This window comes from Hyalella azteca, unplaced genomic scaffold, assembly GCF_000764305.2.
Source record: "Hyalella azteca isolate HAZT.00-mixed unplaced genomic scaffold, Hazt_2.0.2 contig3170, whole genome shotgun sequence".
Taxonomy (NCBI): Eukaryota; Metazoa; Arthropoda; class Malacostraca; order Amphipoda; family Hyalellidae; genus Hyalella; species Hyalella azteca.
The window spans coordinates 170,015-188,041 of NW_025933422.1; the positions used below are offsets into that span (position 1 = coordinate 170,015).

Here is an 18,027-nt window from a genome sequence, read left to right on the forward strand (position 1 = left end):
ACAATTTGAAGGGTACGTAATAGAATAATATGCTATTGTGCCTTCGATTTGAGATTATTGATTTTATTTAGCCAGAGAAAATTTAAAAATGGCTTGTGGAAGTTAGCTTCGATGTTTCTGGGGATTATAAATTTACTCCTTCCATAAATTGTGAAATTACAATGTTCAAAACGTCTATAATACAGAAGGTTTATCATACCTAGCTACCTATTACATTAAATAAATTTGCCGCCTCCAAATTGTACATGACAAATTTCAATATATTTCATAATGCTACAAGTACGTTCTAGATGAGTACTTGTTAGGAAAATATGTTTTGACGAATAATGATGAATATTGATATATTTAGTTCTGACCTTTTATGGGTAGTGTCACGGACGTATCCTGAGGGACAGGCAATCTCCATACACCTGAAGCTGCCGCGCGTGTTGATGCATTGTTCGCTGGGACCGCGGCACACGCCCTCCCGCTCACACTCGTTGTTGTCTGCAGCGAAATCATTGATGTTTGTGTCGCCCGTGATACATAACAGCGAATTTAATGCTTTGATATAAAGAGCCTTAGCTACGAAATTACGAGAATTTACTCAACGTTCATGCAGTGAGCCGTTTTTTATTTTGTTCCGTGTCCATAATTAGGACATAAAAACGGGTTGGGAAGTGTAACACATTAAAATTATCTAGAAGAACAAAATTGTAATTTTTTCCCCATTTTTTTCGAGCAAATTACCAGATAAATTTACACCGAGTAATTCGCTAAATTACTGCTGATCCCGCTACCATTATTATTAACATTTATTGAAAGCCTATAATTATCGACACAAGCGATGAGATTCGGGAGACGAGGCATCAGTCCCACAGTGCAGACAACCGTTGAACAGGAAGCCCTGCGATCACCTTTACAGGTACGCAGGTCAGGCTGGAGGGAGTAGCCAGGCGGGCAAGTGCACTGGAAGGAGCCCGGCGTGTTGTCGCACACACCCACACACAGGCGGCCCTTGCCTCTCAGCCGCGTCTCCTCGCACTCGTCTACATCGACGCAACTCCTGCTCAGAAATAATGAGAATAATGCTCATCAAAATGTTGTCAAGACCAAAGCACAAGCCTCAGGAACTGCATTACATTTTCTGTACCAGTAAAAAAAATATATTCTTACTGGAGCGCGTCTCGAGCGGCGAAACCAAAATAACGAGGTTTTACAATCAAAACTGCAAGAAGCCAGGGTTTTGGATACAGATTAAAACGATGAAATTCGTGTTGCTTCAAATGACCTGCCAATTTAGCGGACATGTTTGGAGAAAGAAATTCAATAAAAGATTGGCTTTTTCGACCAAATTCGCCTATTTGAGCCTTCTTCCAAATAAGCTGGCCATCAGAAACATATGAGGTCCTTTTCTTGCCACCATCTGTAAACCCGGACCGAATGAAGCGCTCATGAAGCAGCACTGCTTGTTTAACGAATTTGTAATTATGAGGATAGAGCGCAACACGGGCTAAAATCAACGCTACTATCATTGACGCGAAGAAAGCGTTCTATATTTATTCAGAACATTCATAGTATTGAATGTGTATAATATGCAGTGAAGGATGCGTCTGACCTGTTGTCTGCCGCGATGTTGTAGCCAGCATTGCAGATGCACTGGTAGCCTCCTCTGACGTTGATGCAGCGGTGGTGACAAATGTTCACTTCTCGCGCGCACTCGTCAATGTCTAAGAGAAGAAAATTGAGATATTACAGTTTTTGAGATAGCATAAAATGAAAGATATTTGAAAGGATGACTGCTTTTTAGCGCATTTTTTATATATGATCCGATCATCCAAGCCATACAGCACTTATTGTTCGTCACAGCTGTTCGATTCTCACCGATACAGTTTCTGCCGCCGTCGGTTTTTTCGAAGCCGTCATTGCAGTGACAGAGGAAGCTGCCCGGCGTGTTCTCACACACAGCGTTGCTCGAACATGCCTATTAAAAAATCTATAATATACTATTCCAACATTCAATAACCATCAAAAAACAAGAATATTGATTACCAATTACCTGAATCTCCTTAAATTTTATCGTTCATTCAGTTATTTGATCACAATTTCACTCATTCTAGTGAGAGGTCCGTGGTATATTTAGATAGTTTGGTCATTGGATAAGTTAACTCGTGTACCTGTTCGAAGCAGGTTGATGACCTTTCCCATGACTTCCTTTTCATTTCCTTTTTCTATGCATGTTTCTAAATAAACTCATTACCATTAGAGACCACGAGTCTCTGACCATTGCAACACGCTTCTAACAACTTTATCACTTTCGAAAAATTCTTGTGATGACGGTTAGCTTTCATGCTCTTAAAAATTTTAAGGAATTATTGCCTTATAAGAGGAAATTTCTAAGCTCTCGCAAACAGGTCTCACGGTGCCACATACGTCGATGCTGTAAGCGGGACGCTCAAAATGTCCCCATACAATTTGTCAGGAAGACTTTTCCGTACAGCAGCTGAGATCATACTTGACTATGATCGTCAAAAAAGTGCTACTGCGGATTTTTCATACTGTTATTTTCATATGCATCGAAATTTCTTATCTTTCAGCTCAGACCTGGCGTCGTGAGACTTCCACCTAATTCATGAATTGAAAAATTGGCGTGAAGGACAAGACTTCTTTGCCGACAAAGAACTTTAAGACGTCGCCAATACCCACTTCAATTCATAGGCGACAACACTGTCATATAAAATTTTAAGAGGGTATTGACAAGCTTGAGCACCGGACAAATGCCGCAATCTAAATAACAATTACGTCAAAAATGGACAAGAAATGTGAGTAACTTTTGGTTATACTTTTCCACTGATCTTGATATTTTAATATCTATCCTCAACCATAGGTAGGTAACAATGTCCCGCGTATCCTGCCCTACTACGGCACTCACCGCGCCGTAGTAGGTGGAGCATTCATCGATGTCTTGGCACTGGCGCGCTCTGTTGAGCCTGAAGCCTGTGGGACACTGGCACGTGTAGGAACCACGACGGTTATGGCACTCTTGTCCTCCGGTACACTCGTGGTCACCACTGGCACACTCGTCAATGTCTGCACGTTCCATTAGAGTGTTGCAATAAGAACATTTATGGCTGGTGCATCAAAATTTCTTCTTATAGACGATAAACAGAGTCTATGACAAAGACATTCCTCAATTATTCTCCAGATTCTTATTTAGAATATGATTTCTATTTCAATGTCGAATTTAGGGACATATATGAATAATAAATAACTGATAAACTAAACTTCTAACAAAAAAATTTTTAAGGCTAAATTTAATTCTGCAAAAATTTAACAGCATTGTCTTTACCATCACATTTCTGTAGAATATTTTTGTACTGTCTGGGTAAATCTGAGAGAATACTTGAATTATGCAGAATCCGTTTTTATATTTTTGTTAATATTGGTACGAACTAATCTTAATATTCAGATTGTCATTAACACGTTCGCGATTTCAATTGGTTTTATGAGAACATTCAAACAATCTACACGAAACCACTCAAAGAAATATAATCATATTTATCAGTAGATTGATTCGGACCAATATAAACGAATATTTGGAAGCTGATTCTTCGCAAACCTTAATTCAATTATTCACGAGGATTCACCAAATCCAAGATCTAAACTTTAAAAATTTCTTCTTTTGATAAAAGAGCAGCATATGGCATTCTTAAAATAAATTTGTGTATCATATTCAAGACTACACTCCGTCTAACCCACTTGGACATAAGAACATTCTATCAATACATTTGTCATTCACTTATATTGCGTGTGGAACATCAATATTACGTTTCATTTTTGCTTCCACAAATGCAGCTGTAAATCTTACAATATATTTATCGTATACACTGACAAAATATTTATCGTAAACATCAGAAATCTCCAACTCACCGACACAATTGGTGCCAGTTTCGTCCAATGCGAAACCTCGGCCGCACAACATCTTGGGCTGGCAGATGTACGAGCCTAGGAGGTTGACGCAGTTTTCGTTGGCACGGCAGTTCGAGAGTCCTGCTTCAGCGCATTCGTCGATATCTAAGGAAACGTCAAATAAAATCAATCAATAACATTTGTTACAAAGTAAATTCGGCTGATTGGGTCTGACGACATTCAATCAGGAGGACAGCAGCACAATTTATCTTGCTAGACTGAGCTATGAGTAATGGTGGCGTCAGCGTCAAATAGACCAAATATGGTCTTTCGCCAATCCCATATGCATTGCAAAATTCTTGCAACTTGCCTGGGTTTCAAACCCACAGCTCACTGCTCAAATCTTGCTATTCTCAACCACCCGGCCACCGCGCCGATTTTGACCAGAACAGTCACGGGAAACAGGGATAGAACCTGCAACTCACTGCAGCAATTCTGATACTCTTAACTGTATCTACTAGGCTAACTACTTATACTCAACATGACGTATAAAGTTGCACCTTACTTAATATTTATAGGTTCAGTTACATCTTAACGGTTTTTGCACAGAACATTAATCATCAGAATGAACGTGCATGTTAGCTTGGTGCGCTCATACGTAGGTTTACAGTGCGGGTGAATTATATCCAATATTATTTACATTAATAGAACAAGCATTTGAATTAGTAAGTTAACAGTTGATGCAAATGGGTAATGTATGATAGAAATTTCTACTATTTTACATGCGATATTAGAATTTAATTAAACATATCATCAATTACGATATGTTTAATCAATTAATTCACAGCTTAGGTGACTCACTGAGGACGACGACCTTTTTGATTACAAAAATATTTAACGCGTAAATCCAGAAATCTGAAATGTTGAAAATGAAAGGCTATTTGCAGTAAAATTATATGTAAGGACCCACTGTGGTTTGAGAGCTAACATAATCTCACCAATACAGGACTTAGAATGAGGTTTGTAGCCTTCAGGGCAAGTGACGTTGACACACTCGCCGAAGGGATCTAGGAACTGAAGTTCTGGACACACTTTCTTCTCGCAACGAAATGATCCTTTGGTGTTCACGCACCGCCATTGCGGCCCGAGCTGCACGCAGTCATGCTTGCCAGACTCGCATTCGTCGTTGTCTAAAGTTAGTGAAGCTTCTTAAAGCGGGTTGGTTACAAGATCAACAATTAAATTAGTAATCAAATAATGAAGATGCGATTAAATCGTAGGTGAAATTATAAGAAATTATTAAATGAAATTTATATAGCGGTTTCAGCGTATTTTTAGGCCTTCGACTTGTCGCCGATTCTTAACTTCGCAGAATATTCACAGCTTGTTGCGGTCTCAAACTCGCAACTCACTGCTCCAATTTTACTGTACCAGCCCGGCCTCCTCGGCGATTCTGACGAGAAACTGGCGCAGAGAGCTGGGATCGCACCCACACCTCACTGCTCCAAACTCGTTACTCTGAACTATTACCACTGGCCCACCTTGTGCAGAACTTGAAAATACATGCATCCATGATACATAAAAATAGATACATGCAGAAATCTTATGCAAAACTTGAGTATTAATTTGTTGGCAAACTTGAAATGTAAAATTGCGATGTTAGCCGAGTGCAGATTATATCATAATTATTAAAAAGCCAATGAAGAGACGTAAAGATGATGATAATGAACACAGTATTATCGTTTTCATGCCATTACGTGCAGTAAAACCAAACCAAAACAAACATTTAATCCAATAATTAGTTTCTTATGTTTTCAGCATACACTTCGATTCTTAGCACAAACAACTTGCTCACACGTAGCTTGTTATTGTGAGTGTACCCCGCACCACAACCCGATACCTGTACATGTACGGGCAATCAACATTCAAACTCACCTTCACAAAGTCCATTGTTGTGATTGAGAGTGTATCCTGTCCCACAACCCGATATCCGCACACATGTGTAGGATCCGATCGTGTTGTCACACCGCTGACTTTCTTCACAATCATAAGTGCCGAGCTGACACTCATTGATGTCTGTTAAGTATTAGTTGAAAACTTGATTAAATTTAGCGGTCAAGTAAAACTATTTGTAGCTTATATAGGCTAGGTTTATTCTTCGAATTTCAAAAATATTTATTCAAGTTTCGTTGGTTCATTTTACACGACATCGAGAGCAGAGTAATGATATATAAAGGCTGAAACCAGTTTAAATCCGCCACTCAAACATGTTCGCAGCCTTCCCTATGAGTGAAAGAGGGCGTTCAGACCAAAAGTAGGCCCAAAAGATCGACCAGTTAAAAACCAAATTCTCCATTTAAAAAGTATGCTAGATGGAACATAATCATATCCATTATAAGCAACTGAATCAAGTCTAAAAAGAAACACACACAGATATAAATTTGTATTTAAGGTTACTTAAGAATGCTATACAAAAACCATCATGATCATATAAATGGCTCTTCCCTGGTATGCAATAAAATAGGATAACTACCGCATTAGCCTCAACCATTGTAATATCATCTACTGAAATGGAAAAGGTCAATTATAAAATGACATTATAATTTACCTTTACATCGGCTTGTGCTGGAATCAAGCTTGTAACCTTCGCGACACCGACACTCGAAGGAGCCCAGCGTGTTACGACATCTCTCTTCCGCCATGCATGGCGACGTTTCGCACTCATCCACATCTGCAAAAATTGAACTATTTTCCGACCACTTCATCTTGATTCCACTTCACCGCAGGGAAATTAATCAAAAAACAAGGTATCCAGTTTCGTAGAATTTCGATCGACTCTTGCAACAAGTCTACGCAAAGAAGATTATAAAAGCCGAGATTATAGGCACTCTAGAACTGGACCAGTATGACTGAACATAATTATATAACGTTTGGAACATTAATTTATTTACGATGATGGATGTGCACTGCAAATTTGCTGTACATGAAACAGAGATTGAGATATTTATGTGGGTGAATTTTTGATGATCATTATTAATTACATAAGACTTCCTAACCATCGTGTGACGACACGAGCGTGAACTGTGAGAGAAAAATGAGCTTGAATTTACCTAAGAATGACAATAATATCGTGAATATTACTGTTAGATATGATGTAAAATAAATATATATCTATTTTTAGATAAATAGACACCAACGTGTACTCTTGACTCGATTTCACGAACGCCTCTTTACTCGTCATAATACCTTAATTAGGCGACAAGTGCATATAATATCTATTCGCACAAAAAATGTTTCTTTGTCTAAGGAACGTAATGTTGCAGAGAAACGTTGACGGTGTTGTTGGCATTTCTATCAACTTCGTTCAAAAAACATAATCAATTACGTCCGTTCGGGAGCTATCGCTGGTGATAACTTGAATTAATGCATTAAAAGTCAAACATTAGCTCTTGCTGAGCTCAAACATCAGGACTCGCTCATTGCAATATGTTTCTTGCAGACAGTCCATCATTCGCGGGCCACTCACCACTCATTTCGTGTCTCATATCATGAAACACCACTCATTAAGTGTCTCGTATCATGAGACACCACTCATTACGAAGTTAGTGCTACAAACTAATTGAATTATTGTAGACAGCTCAACATTATTTTCTTGTGATGACATCAGCTAAGATTATAGACACGTAGCAAAACCCACCTCGGCACGTGTCATTGGTCACATCGAAATGGAAGCCAGGAGGGCACGAAGCGGAGGGAGTATTAGTGCCTGCGGTGCTGGGTGATGATGATGATGATGGTAGCGGTGGTGGTGTGGTGGATATAGGGTTAGTATATGAAAGCGAAGGGCTTTGTGCGGGTTCGAGAGTGGTGGCTTCAATCAAGTCAGGGTGCGGAGATCGAGTGGGGAGGGCAGAAGGAACCCTCAATGATGGGATTTTAATTGGAACTCGATGGGAAGAATTTAATGCGTCGTCAGAGAAGTCAATGTTGAAAGCCGTTTGGTCAATCATCGTTAAATTCGGGTTTGAATTCGGATTTAGGGATTCATTTTTTGAGAATGTTACGAGTTTGCGGTCAGGGGAAGAATCCTCAGGGGCAAACGGTATGCCGCCTTTTTGCTGGTCACATCGGTAACCGCCGGGCAAGTTAGTGCAGACTTCCGTGATCACGTCACAAAAATCTCGCTCTTCTATGCATTCGTCAATATCTGCGTGGACACAAGAAAAAGCACCAGAGATGACAGTAAGCAATTATATTGATGCCACAATGGCTGGGGTTTAAGCAGGGAAATAAATATCAGGTTATGAAGCATAAATGAAGTGCAGCGCGAGAGCTAAAAATTTTATCAAAATCTTGGTCATGTCAACTGAAGATGAACAGATGATAGTTTTATAACTTATTGATAAAGAGAGTTGACGCTGAAATATTCAGCATTGCATTTACTACCACTAGTAACAACTAGCCCACATTCTTAATTATTTCCTTGAAATTATGGACGCTACAGAAAAATATACATGCTTTTTAACAACCAAAGTCTATCTTCGTGCAAACAAATCCCAGTCCAAATGTTAAACACAAACTACGTAGCAGACCGTCGTGCCTGAATTTACTCACGATGACACTTCCCATTATCAACAATTCTGATGAAAAACGATTGCAAAAGGTGAACGTGCGAAATAAGTTACCTCCATTTGCACATGCAGATGTTACCTGGTTCTTATTACGACCCCGTGCATTACCAGAAGGATGAAGACGCGCTCTATTACGAATTTATCAAATAAAATAGAACTGTAGAACAGTGTGGAAGCCATAGTATCCATTGACAGTAGTTGCTGTTACTGCAGGCAGTAACGCTGAAGTATCGACGACGCGTAATTATAAATTACAGAACACCCTAGCCTCAAATTTGAACATTTCCGGACATTTAACACGGCCTTATGATGGCAACGAAACCCAGCATTCCGTCTCCACTCGTAGTCAACTTGGTCACATTAATAAACAAACGATAATTCCAAAGTGAAGTTCTAAATTACGTTTCAAGTTAGCACTGGTTCAAGATTAATTATTCATCAAGTAGGTTAAGTCTTGTTTAGTACATGACAGATCATATATTTCTTAGTTCTAGACCGGTACGCAAAATTGTAACAAATCACGGTCAAAGAATAAGAAGAAACACTTTTAAGGGTTTTAGGAATTCATTAACTTGACAACGATTCCATGCTTCCGCAGCAGAAATTCCTTAGAGCAGGAAAATCCAGTTATTAATAATTACCGACCATTGATGCAAAAAGTGTTGAAAATTTGCTTGAATGAGAGGGCTAAATAATTAGAGTAGCTTGAACAGTATTCCAATACTACTTGGTTATAAAGACAGTGCCAACGATGGGCTGTGCAAATATTGAACGGATGCACAACTTCCAATCCTGGGTCAGCGCACAAAATTTTGTCACCATTAAAGTTAGTTAAATTCAACAGGAAAATTATATAGAATGATTAATATACGTATGTTTAACATTGGACAATACAATGCTGATAGAATCAAGATATGAAAAGAACAATCAATGTTATTTCATAATACATCCTCCTCATAAACCGTGCAGTTTCTCGGTAAACAGTGTGACTCATCTTACATATAATCTTTGAATACTCGGGCAGGTGCATAGCACATGCTAGAACGCTTAAAGTCGTACTCTGGTACCAGGAGAAAGAATATCTAATGAGATACAACTTGGCATCAGTTAGGTAATTTTGAGTGAACTTACTGAAATAATCGATAACTATACGGAATGCTCGTCAGATTTTCAGACTTTTTCAGCGAAACGAGTGTTGGTTTTAAATTCAAAAGCTTCAGAAAAAAACTATCAAAGACCAGATATACAGCTGTATGTTCAAGATAGTAAAACAATTGTATAAAAATGATAGAATATCTCGGAACACTCGTTAAGTGATGCCTCGTCAAAAAACTGATCTTTCTTCTGGTACGCGTTGAGTGATCGTGCGACGGACGCACCGACACAGACGGCGGTTCTCATTTCCAGCCTAAAACCTGGCGCGCAGACTAGCGCGCCTGTCGGGGGCTTGGCGACCTACAAACATCGGGACACATTTATTAAAAAAAATTTTGGAATAAAACGGTCCTTCGCTAGAACAAAATGTGGACCTTGCACGTAAAACGAGAAATGACGGAACATAAATACAAGAACTGCAGCATTCAACACCCATTGATAGCCGAGAAAAACTATTGATATCAGCACAGTGCACTTCAAACCTAAAGTTATAACACTTGGAGAAACAAAATTACCTCAGGTAAATCTCCCTCCTTTTCAGATACACCAGCAACTAAGTGCCGATGAAAGTATTTCGTCGAGTACAGAGGATAAGAAATGTTCTGAGCTCGTTCGGCCTCCTGAATGTTCATGCGAGGGTGAACATCATCTATCACTGGTTCGTCCTCTTTAATGTGTGAGTGATGGTACATTTTCTCCCGTATTATTTTCTTAAGAAGAGTATGAGTGCTGAGGTGGCTGGTCTGGTCTCGTTGATCACTGAACAGTACGCTGTTCTCGTGCGAAGAGTTGTCGTCATTTTTGGAAGCCATGTCGGAGTTTGAGTTTTCAATCCTTTTTTCATTGAGTTTTCGGGCATGGATTACAGGTTGCAAATTTAGGCCATTACCTTCCTCTGTCAAATTTCGGGATTTTTTCGAAAAAAGAATTTCTTCCGTCTGGGGACTTGGCATTTTCGTATTAGATGATTTACCTGCGTTAAATGACGATGAATCATTGGCAATATAATCTTTTTTCATATAATCTAATACGGAATTTACTGTAAGACTTGAGTTTGCCGAAGGGAATTCCTGAAAAATTCTTCGATGAATTATTCCGTGGGATGCAGGGAATTTATCGACTGTTGTGAAATTAACCCGATTTTCTTTATGGAGGTTGAATTTGTGACTATCCTCGTTGTTTGAGTGATTGCCCGGGACACCCACACGCATGCGACAGGAGAACCCGCCGCGGGTGTTGATGCAAATGTGGAGGGGACGGCAAGGTGGCTGCGCTTGGGTGCACTCGTTCACATCTGACTCATTAATAACAAAATAACTCGAGATGATTCGTGCCTAAACAATTAGAACAATAATCTTAATCTCTGAAAATCTGCAGTTAGTTGCAAAAGTGTGTTTTTCAGTGCCAAATGCACTACATCACTAATACATAAGAGAAACTCAAAGAAATTATAGGCGCTACAACCATATCCGAGACAAATGTTCAGACCGTCGTTGACGTATCCAAACGAGTGCGCATCAACTTTGCGCGTGATTAATTAGCAAGTAACGGGCAGTCAGCACTCAAACAAGAAAAATTCCTCATTCACATTCAGAAGAACGCGGAAAACTTTTTCACTTCGTCGTAGATTCATCAAGAAGAGTGCACAGACTCAGTGACTCACCAACACATTCGCGAGACTCCGAGTCAAATCTGTAACCGAATGAACAGGTCGGGGAGCGGTCGATGCATCGGTAGGAGCCCACAGAGTTGATGCACGTCTGTGACGACGCAGAACAGTCGTCTGCACGCTCCTCGCACTCATTGATGTCTGGCAATTGAAGACAAATCACATTACATGCGTTTAATTGAAACATTTAAAATCTTTGAGCTATTTCAAGTTGTGGTAATAAAATATTAGGACCAGAACTGTGAACGGGGCTAGAGGTGGCATTCAACTTCGATTACCAGGCCTCAAGTCGTATGATTAGTAGTTCGGCAAACATTTTTGATATTCTAGATTAATATTAATCTAGAATTTGACAAAAGTTCCATTCAAATATATTGCAATATACAGCATTAGGTTTTAACCCCGGATATGCAGATAAACAAAATTTTATTTTTATATGATTTTTAATTCAATCAACCAGCACACAATTATATGCATTAATTTTTTTTACGAAAGGCATAGAAGGAAAAATCAACAATTAATGAAATATAAATGCTAGAGGCTATAAAAGAGGACAACTGCAATGACACTAAGAAAAAGTCCAAACAGTAGCGGGCAAGACGTAACAAGTCCGTTGATATTATCCCCACGTCCCCAGTAACATTATAAGGGCAGCATCGAGGACGTCCACACACACATATACAGTGCTGCCCTCCTATATACCACACACACATATATACAGTGCTGCCCTCCTGTATACCACACACATATATACAGTGATAATGATAGCTTGGGACTTGACGCAAGTGGTTAATCAGATGGATAAAAATATTCACAATTGGAAAATACTCACCCAGAATTTGCAGCCAGCTGGCACTTTATCAAGATAAGTCTAGAGTAGGTACTTCTGCCGAATTATATGTTTCAGTAAGTTGAGAGAAAAATATATGCATTCAAAGCATCACTGAAAGATTGGAAAAATTAAAAAACATATCTCAAAGTTATTAAAACATACCTCATAAAGTAATTTGCACATATTAAAACATAGATTACATCAGAAATTAAAGGAATTCTCGATGGACGAATATATTATTTGAAACAGTTTCGAAACTGAACGCAAGAAATACTTTTTTAAATATATAAAATGTTCCGAATACAAATGAAAAAACACGATGAAGTACGATACAAGAACTTCAAACCTCCGAATATACATTTGCTAGTATAGACGATTCGATCGTTCGAATGTAAGCAAACTTCAGTACTCAATAAAAGTTAATAATCGAAGTATTGCGCGGGTGCGCATGAGATGACGCCGAATAATAACAATTTTTATGGTATCAAAAATAACATCTCAGGACAGAAGTAATGTGCTATTGTGGGTGTTTTTCAAACACAGGAAGAGAACAATCTCTTTAATTGGCTAATTTATGATATTAACAATGGTATAGCGTATGATCTCCTCTATACCTATACCTATCTCCTCTATATAGGAGACGCACATTTGTCAGTCACAGCCGGGGTAGCCACTGTACAATTTTTCAAAGTTTCAGAAGCGCTGCTCTACTCACCAACTGATGAACTCACCGACACATGCATCGTCGGCGGCGATGAATCGGTGGCCAGGAGGACAGGAGCGAATCCTTGGAGGCAACCGACAGCGGTAACCGCCAGGATGGTTCATACACACCTCCTCGTCCCCACAAGGGGAAGGGCTTGTCTCGCACTCGTCCACGTCTGGAACCAGTGTGTGTTGTATACAAAACAAACTTTGCTAAAATATCACGACATGATTCATTATATTCGTGTATGCATTTTAGGTAAGAATTTCGTGTATTCTGGATCAGATGGCCATGAAAATGTACAAATTTACCAGAAATATTATGAGTCGGAAAAAGTCAAAATATTCTAGAATTTTATTCTTGCAACCCACCTTCACAATCGGAAGCATCATCAGCTCTTGCGTAGCCCGGTAAGCAAGGTTCCGGGCCGTGGGTCTGCTTGTGGTCTTCAGAAGCGCCAATTCTGTCCACCGAAACAGGCATCGAAGCCCCAGTTCTGTCGGATGTTCGTGTGTTGTTTGACACGCCGTTTCTATCATTATGTGAACCACGTCTGTTAGATCCATGATGGCCTTTACGTCGCGATCCCTCATGGCGGTGTCGGTGGCCGGGATGACATATAAACGAGCCTTCGGTGTTCATGCAAGTTTCGTTTGGGGCACACGGGCTGTTGCTGCACTCATCGATGTCGGCACACGTCAGTGGGTGGCTGACAAATAAAGAGGGATTCGCGTTATTTGTCCATTGCGATATATATAAATGCTTAAAACTCATATAAATTATGATTGCGGAAAATTTGTTAATAATTTGAGAATTTGAGAGTGCAAACAGTTGAGGTTGGTATGAAGGCAAGTAAATAAGTATTACATGCAGAAAAATTGCCGTTCATTAATTCTTGATGGCTGGAATGAAGTCTATACCTTGGATCATATCTGAAGCCGTCTCGACACTCGACCTGACACTCAAACGAGCCCGGCGTATTAACGCAAATCTGGCCAGGCAGGCAGAGCGCGTGGTTCCTTTCCTCGCATTCGTCGATATCTTAAAAACAGAATTAAGTATACGTCAATACGTCAACCTAAACTAAGAACATTGATTGCTATCCAAAAGTTAAGACACGTTAGAAAAACATTGACGCGAACATGAAATATTAAGTTGGATCTCTTTTGGAATCATCATCGAGTTTCACGTAGGTCTTACAACCATTTAGCAAAGCAATTTTTGATAGTTTCATTTAATTCATTTCCACAACACGAGAATCGATTCGAAAAGCGTAGCTCTGAATTGAAATGAAGTATTCTTTATTACCATATAGATAATAAAAAATAAAAAGGAAAATAAATTGTAATACCTGGAGTATTACATTATATACAAATTCACATTCAAATAGAACTTTTTCGGAAGCTAATACAAATGAATCCTGAAACCATGTTCGCGTAAATAAAGTAGGCGTACGCTCGTATTGTACAGAAACTGTGCCGCAGTTCAGCAGTCCCATTACTGACCCGGCGGCTCAATAGCATGCTGCCAAGTTAATATCTACACCAATATACATGGTAACAACAATGGTACACACCGATACAGTCGCCATTAAGCCCCTTGGTGTACCCCATAGGACAGCGTTTCTTGCTACACCTGAAGCTGCCGAGAGTGTTGATGCAGCGCTCCGCGTCCGCGTTACATGCGTGCACGCCGCCCTCGCACTCATCGATGTCTTGTAATGACACGAATAAAGCTCGTTAGGCAAACTTTACTAGCAGTACCTTCAAGATATTTCATTGAAAATTTAATTATTAAAGCTGACAGCAAAATTCCATCAATTGATAATCTTCACATTAAATGAAATGAAACAAATATTAAACGATCAGTTGTATTCAAGAAAATAAATGTAAGCTTCATTTTTGGAATCTAAATGCTAAGAAATAAATCCAATTCTTATATGGGAATACAATTTTTTGCTAATTTCTGAATAAAAGGTTCATGATATCAAACTACTGTAACTGTAACTAAATGTTGTCTCACAGAATAAATATTTTGTTGTCACAAGCATGATGGAAACTAGGAAAATTTATCTAGCAGCAATACTTATGCATGCGATACATGCGAATGATGCGATACATTAGTACTGTGATGTGAAAAGTATAATTGACTAAATTCTCGACTCGCTTAACGCTGAACTTCATAGAAACAGATAAAAGATCGAATCTAAACAGCTGAGTTAATGACACTTAATTTCTTACTAGATGTTGTGTTGGGGACAGATATTTTCATCACACACATATTGTTGGGAAAATATCTCAATCTTGAATGTTATGAGCATTGGGTGTGGCAAAACCTCTTTTAACAATAGTGAACAAGTGTTTAACTAACTAAGAGTTTAATAAAAGGAGGAAATATCTTACCACTTCTATTGCCCCTTCTATTTATTGCAAGTCTAATATTAAAATTGAAGGATAGTCACCAAGACATTGTCGAGAGCTCAAGTCGAAGCCGTAGCCCACGGGACACTCCTGCACCTCCGACCTGGACGCGGGGGTTGCGTTAACCCCACCGGTAACTCTCGGCGCTATAAAATGGAAGAGTTAAACGACATCTCGACGTTATCAATACTCTATACCATTACGAAGTAATTGTTAGTGCGTATTATTGTCATTGCTGTTATTAAACATTACTTCTGAAAATATCTTCAGCATAGCATAAAAACGCGAATTAGATTTTTAAATTCGCAAATCAATGCAATTGAATAATATATTCGATGAAAATATAATGAAGTTTCTTGTATTTTTTAACTCCTGGATAACATAATTCAGGTCAAATTTTTACAGATAAAATGGTCATGGAAAAAGATTCTAAGCTGTTTTGACAAGTTTATTCAAATTTTAATGTTTCAATAAATGACTCAAATGAAATTTCTTTCCACTTAACCTCCCATTCCAACACAGTTTTCGCTCTATCCGCCTTGAGTTTGATTTCATTGGAACTTAAGCGCCAGACGCGGACTAATGTTGCACGATACAATTACTGTTATATTGACTGGAGCCATCAACTGACCCAGCAGAGAGGCGTCGTCATCAATACGTGTCGCATCACGCAGATCCTCGCACCGGAAGGACCCAGGCTCGTTAACACACACCTGGCTGCCTGACACGCAGTCGTGTCCGCCCTGCGTGCACTCGTCCATGTCTGCCCACGACACGTGTAAAGTCAACGACACGACACTTTTTATGTGGAGTAGGAATAAGCGAAAAGTAACTTCTAATGGAATTCGTTATTCGGATGTAATTGCTAAATGTTTTTTATACCGCTCGAATGTCAATATTACATCACAGCACCGTTTGTACGGGGATTGGCTACGCTTTTTTTGGATAATAAGGAATAGACTCTAAATAACCGGACTCCACCGTTCTATAGCACGAAATTATTTTTTTAAAAGCGGCTTCTTTCTACTTCGTTCGAAAATTTGCCTCTTTTTAGCACAGCGGTGCAAGTAAAATTGGAATGCAATTCGAAATGAAAGTGACATTGAAATGCAATAGCCCCTGAGACGTACGATTATGATTACAATAGGCATTTAAAAATGGGTCTCACTGACGATGGTTATAAATTCATTGTGAAGAAATGACAGTTGCCGACACATCAAAGTCCACCTCGGCTACTAGAAGTAGTTCTCACCGACGCAAGTCTCGAGGCCACTGGAGTACTGGAAGCCCTGGTCGCATTCTATTTCGCAGTCATATGCACCAATGGTGTTGCGACACACCTCGTCCTCTCGACACACCAACGACGCTTCGGCACACTCGTTCACGTCTGTGCCAGCGCATGCGGAGGAACACGTCGGAGATACACGAAAAAAATAAAATCTGCGTGCAAGGTTCGGTAAGAATCGGGCAAGGATGAGGCAAAAATATTAACTAAGTTGATATATGGATGGAGCGGTTATAACAGCCGCCAAAAATCCGACAGCAATTAGAAGGAGTAATACAACGAAGTGAATCATCACAAGAAAATAGTTCGCTCCGTATAAAATAAGTAAAATAAACATGGAAAAGTAATAACGAATCATACACACCAAAACCGCGATATGTAATCTCATGTCACAAGACATGTAATCACAAAAAGCACCGCATATTAATATAATTAATATAAAACTCGTAACCATGCGAACCAACGCAGTAGCAACATTAGAATAACGACGAAGAGAGAAAGAAGACGTCTTACCAAGACCAATGAACTGGTAGACCAAAGAAACATTAAGAACAGGAACTTGCATTACCAAGGTATTTTCCTTTTAAACCCTAATGATACGATACGAGCGTTCATGAAATATAGATTCACATTAGAGAAATGATTGTGAGCCTCAATAATTTCATAGCACACTAACTTGGGCTCATAGCGTATTGACTAAGAAATAATGCCCTAACATATTTCTAATGCTTGAACAAAACTTGTAATTAAAAAGAGAAGTGTTAATCAACTACAAACTGCATTACCAAATAACTTAAGGCATGCTCACATCAACTAATAAAGGACGATAAATTCATCGATAAAAACTTAATAAAGGTGCAGATGGCTGTATATGTGAGCCGTTTAAAGGAAGCGGTAGCCAGAGCGCGTGCCCGAGCATCATCCTGACCATCAAATGGTGTCGGGCGCCAACTCATTACAAGGCTTATATTCTGCCATAACTTCAAATGAACTTCATATTAAGTCATGTTTTGTATTTAGTGGCTTCTTCTCCAAGCATACATGGCAGTGTATTAGTTTTCTATTCAAAAAATACGATATAAGTGCTTGACTTGAGCTTAACGATAGTTTCCTAGATATATTGGTACATCATTCATTTCAGATTACTTGAGATGAGAACAAAATAAAAGACAGACGTTTATCATCTATCATTAATTTTCATTGAATCTGCGAGATATACGTAACGCGCAAATTCACAAACAAATTAAGCAAAAACGAGGCTCATTCTCCCACATATACAGAGGCTGTAATTGAATCAAAATGTGGATAAGATTTCATAGGTTTGCAGAAGTTCCCAACAAATTAGCTTGTGTCATCAAATAGAAGCAATATTGTTAACAAGATGACATCGGCGTTAGCGTCACATGAGGATCCCTCCTATGAACGACAAACTTAGTATGGG

The 18,027-nt window shown here is 39.1% G+C and overlaps 1 protein-coding gene across 5 annotated transcripts in view; it reads right to left on the reverse strand.

Annotated features, from left to right (window-relative positions):
• LOC108683347 (fibrillin-3) overlaps positions 1–18,027 on the reverse strand; it is a 30,254-nt gene that overhangs the window by 849 nt on the left and 11,378 nt on the right. The window contains exons 11-30 of one of the 5 annotated variants that reach the window (XM_047879493.1): positions 16,554–16,688; positions 15,933–16,064; positions 15,343–15,447; positions 14,458–14,595; positions 13,802–13,922; positions 13,253–13,590; positions 12,907–13,056; positions 11,338–11,484; positions 10,190–10,968; positions 9,899–9,974; positions 7,586–8,095; positions 6,497–6,619; positions 5,824–5,964; positions 4,887–5,078; positions 3,910–4,053; positions 2,912–3,069; positions 1,864–1,963; positions 1,598–1,709; positions 897–1,045; positions 357–486 (exon numbers count right to left, since the gene is read on the reverse strand). In XM_047879493.1, coding sequence (XP_047735449.1) covers positions 357–486; positions 897–1,045; positions 1,598–1,709; positions 1,864–1,963; positions 2,912–3,069; positions 3,910–4,053; positions 4,887–5,078; positions 5,824–5,964; positions 6,497–6,619; positions 7,586–8,095; positions 9,899–9,974; positions 10,190–10,968; positions 11,338–11,484; positions 12,907–13,056; positions 13,253–13,590; positions 13,802–13,922; positions 14,458–14,595; positions 15,343–15,447; positions 15,933–16,064; positions 16,554–16,688 — 3,880 coding nt within the window. The remainder of the gene's footprint in view (positions 1–356; positions 487–896; positions 1,046–1,597; positions 1,710–1,863; positions 1,964–2,911; positions 3,070–3,909; positions 4,054–4,886; positions 5,079–5,823; positions 5,965–6,496; positions 6,620–7,585; positions 8,096–9,898; positions 9,975–10,189; positions 10,969–11,337; positions 11,485–12,906; positions 13,057–13,252; positions 13,591–13,801; positions 13,923–14,457; positions 14,596–15,342; positions 15,448–15,932; positions 16,065–16,553; positions 16,689–18,027) is intronic. The other 4 variants (XM_047879494.1, XM_018172654.2, XM_018172657.2 and 1 more) reach the window with 4 other exon arrangements.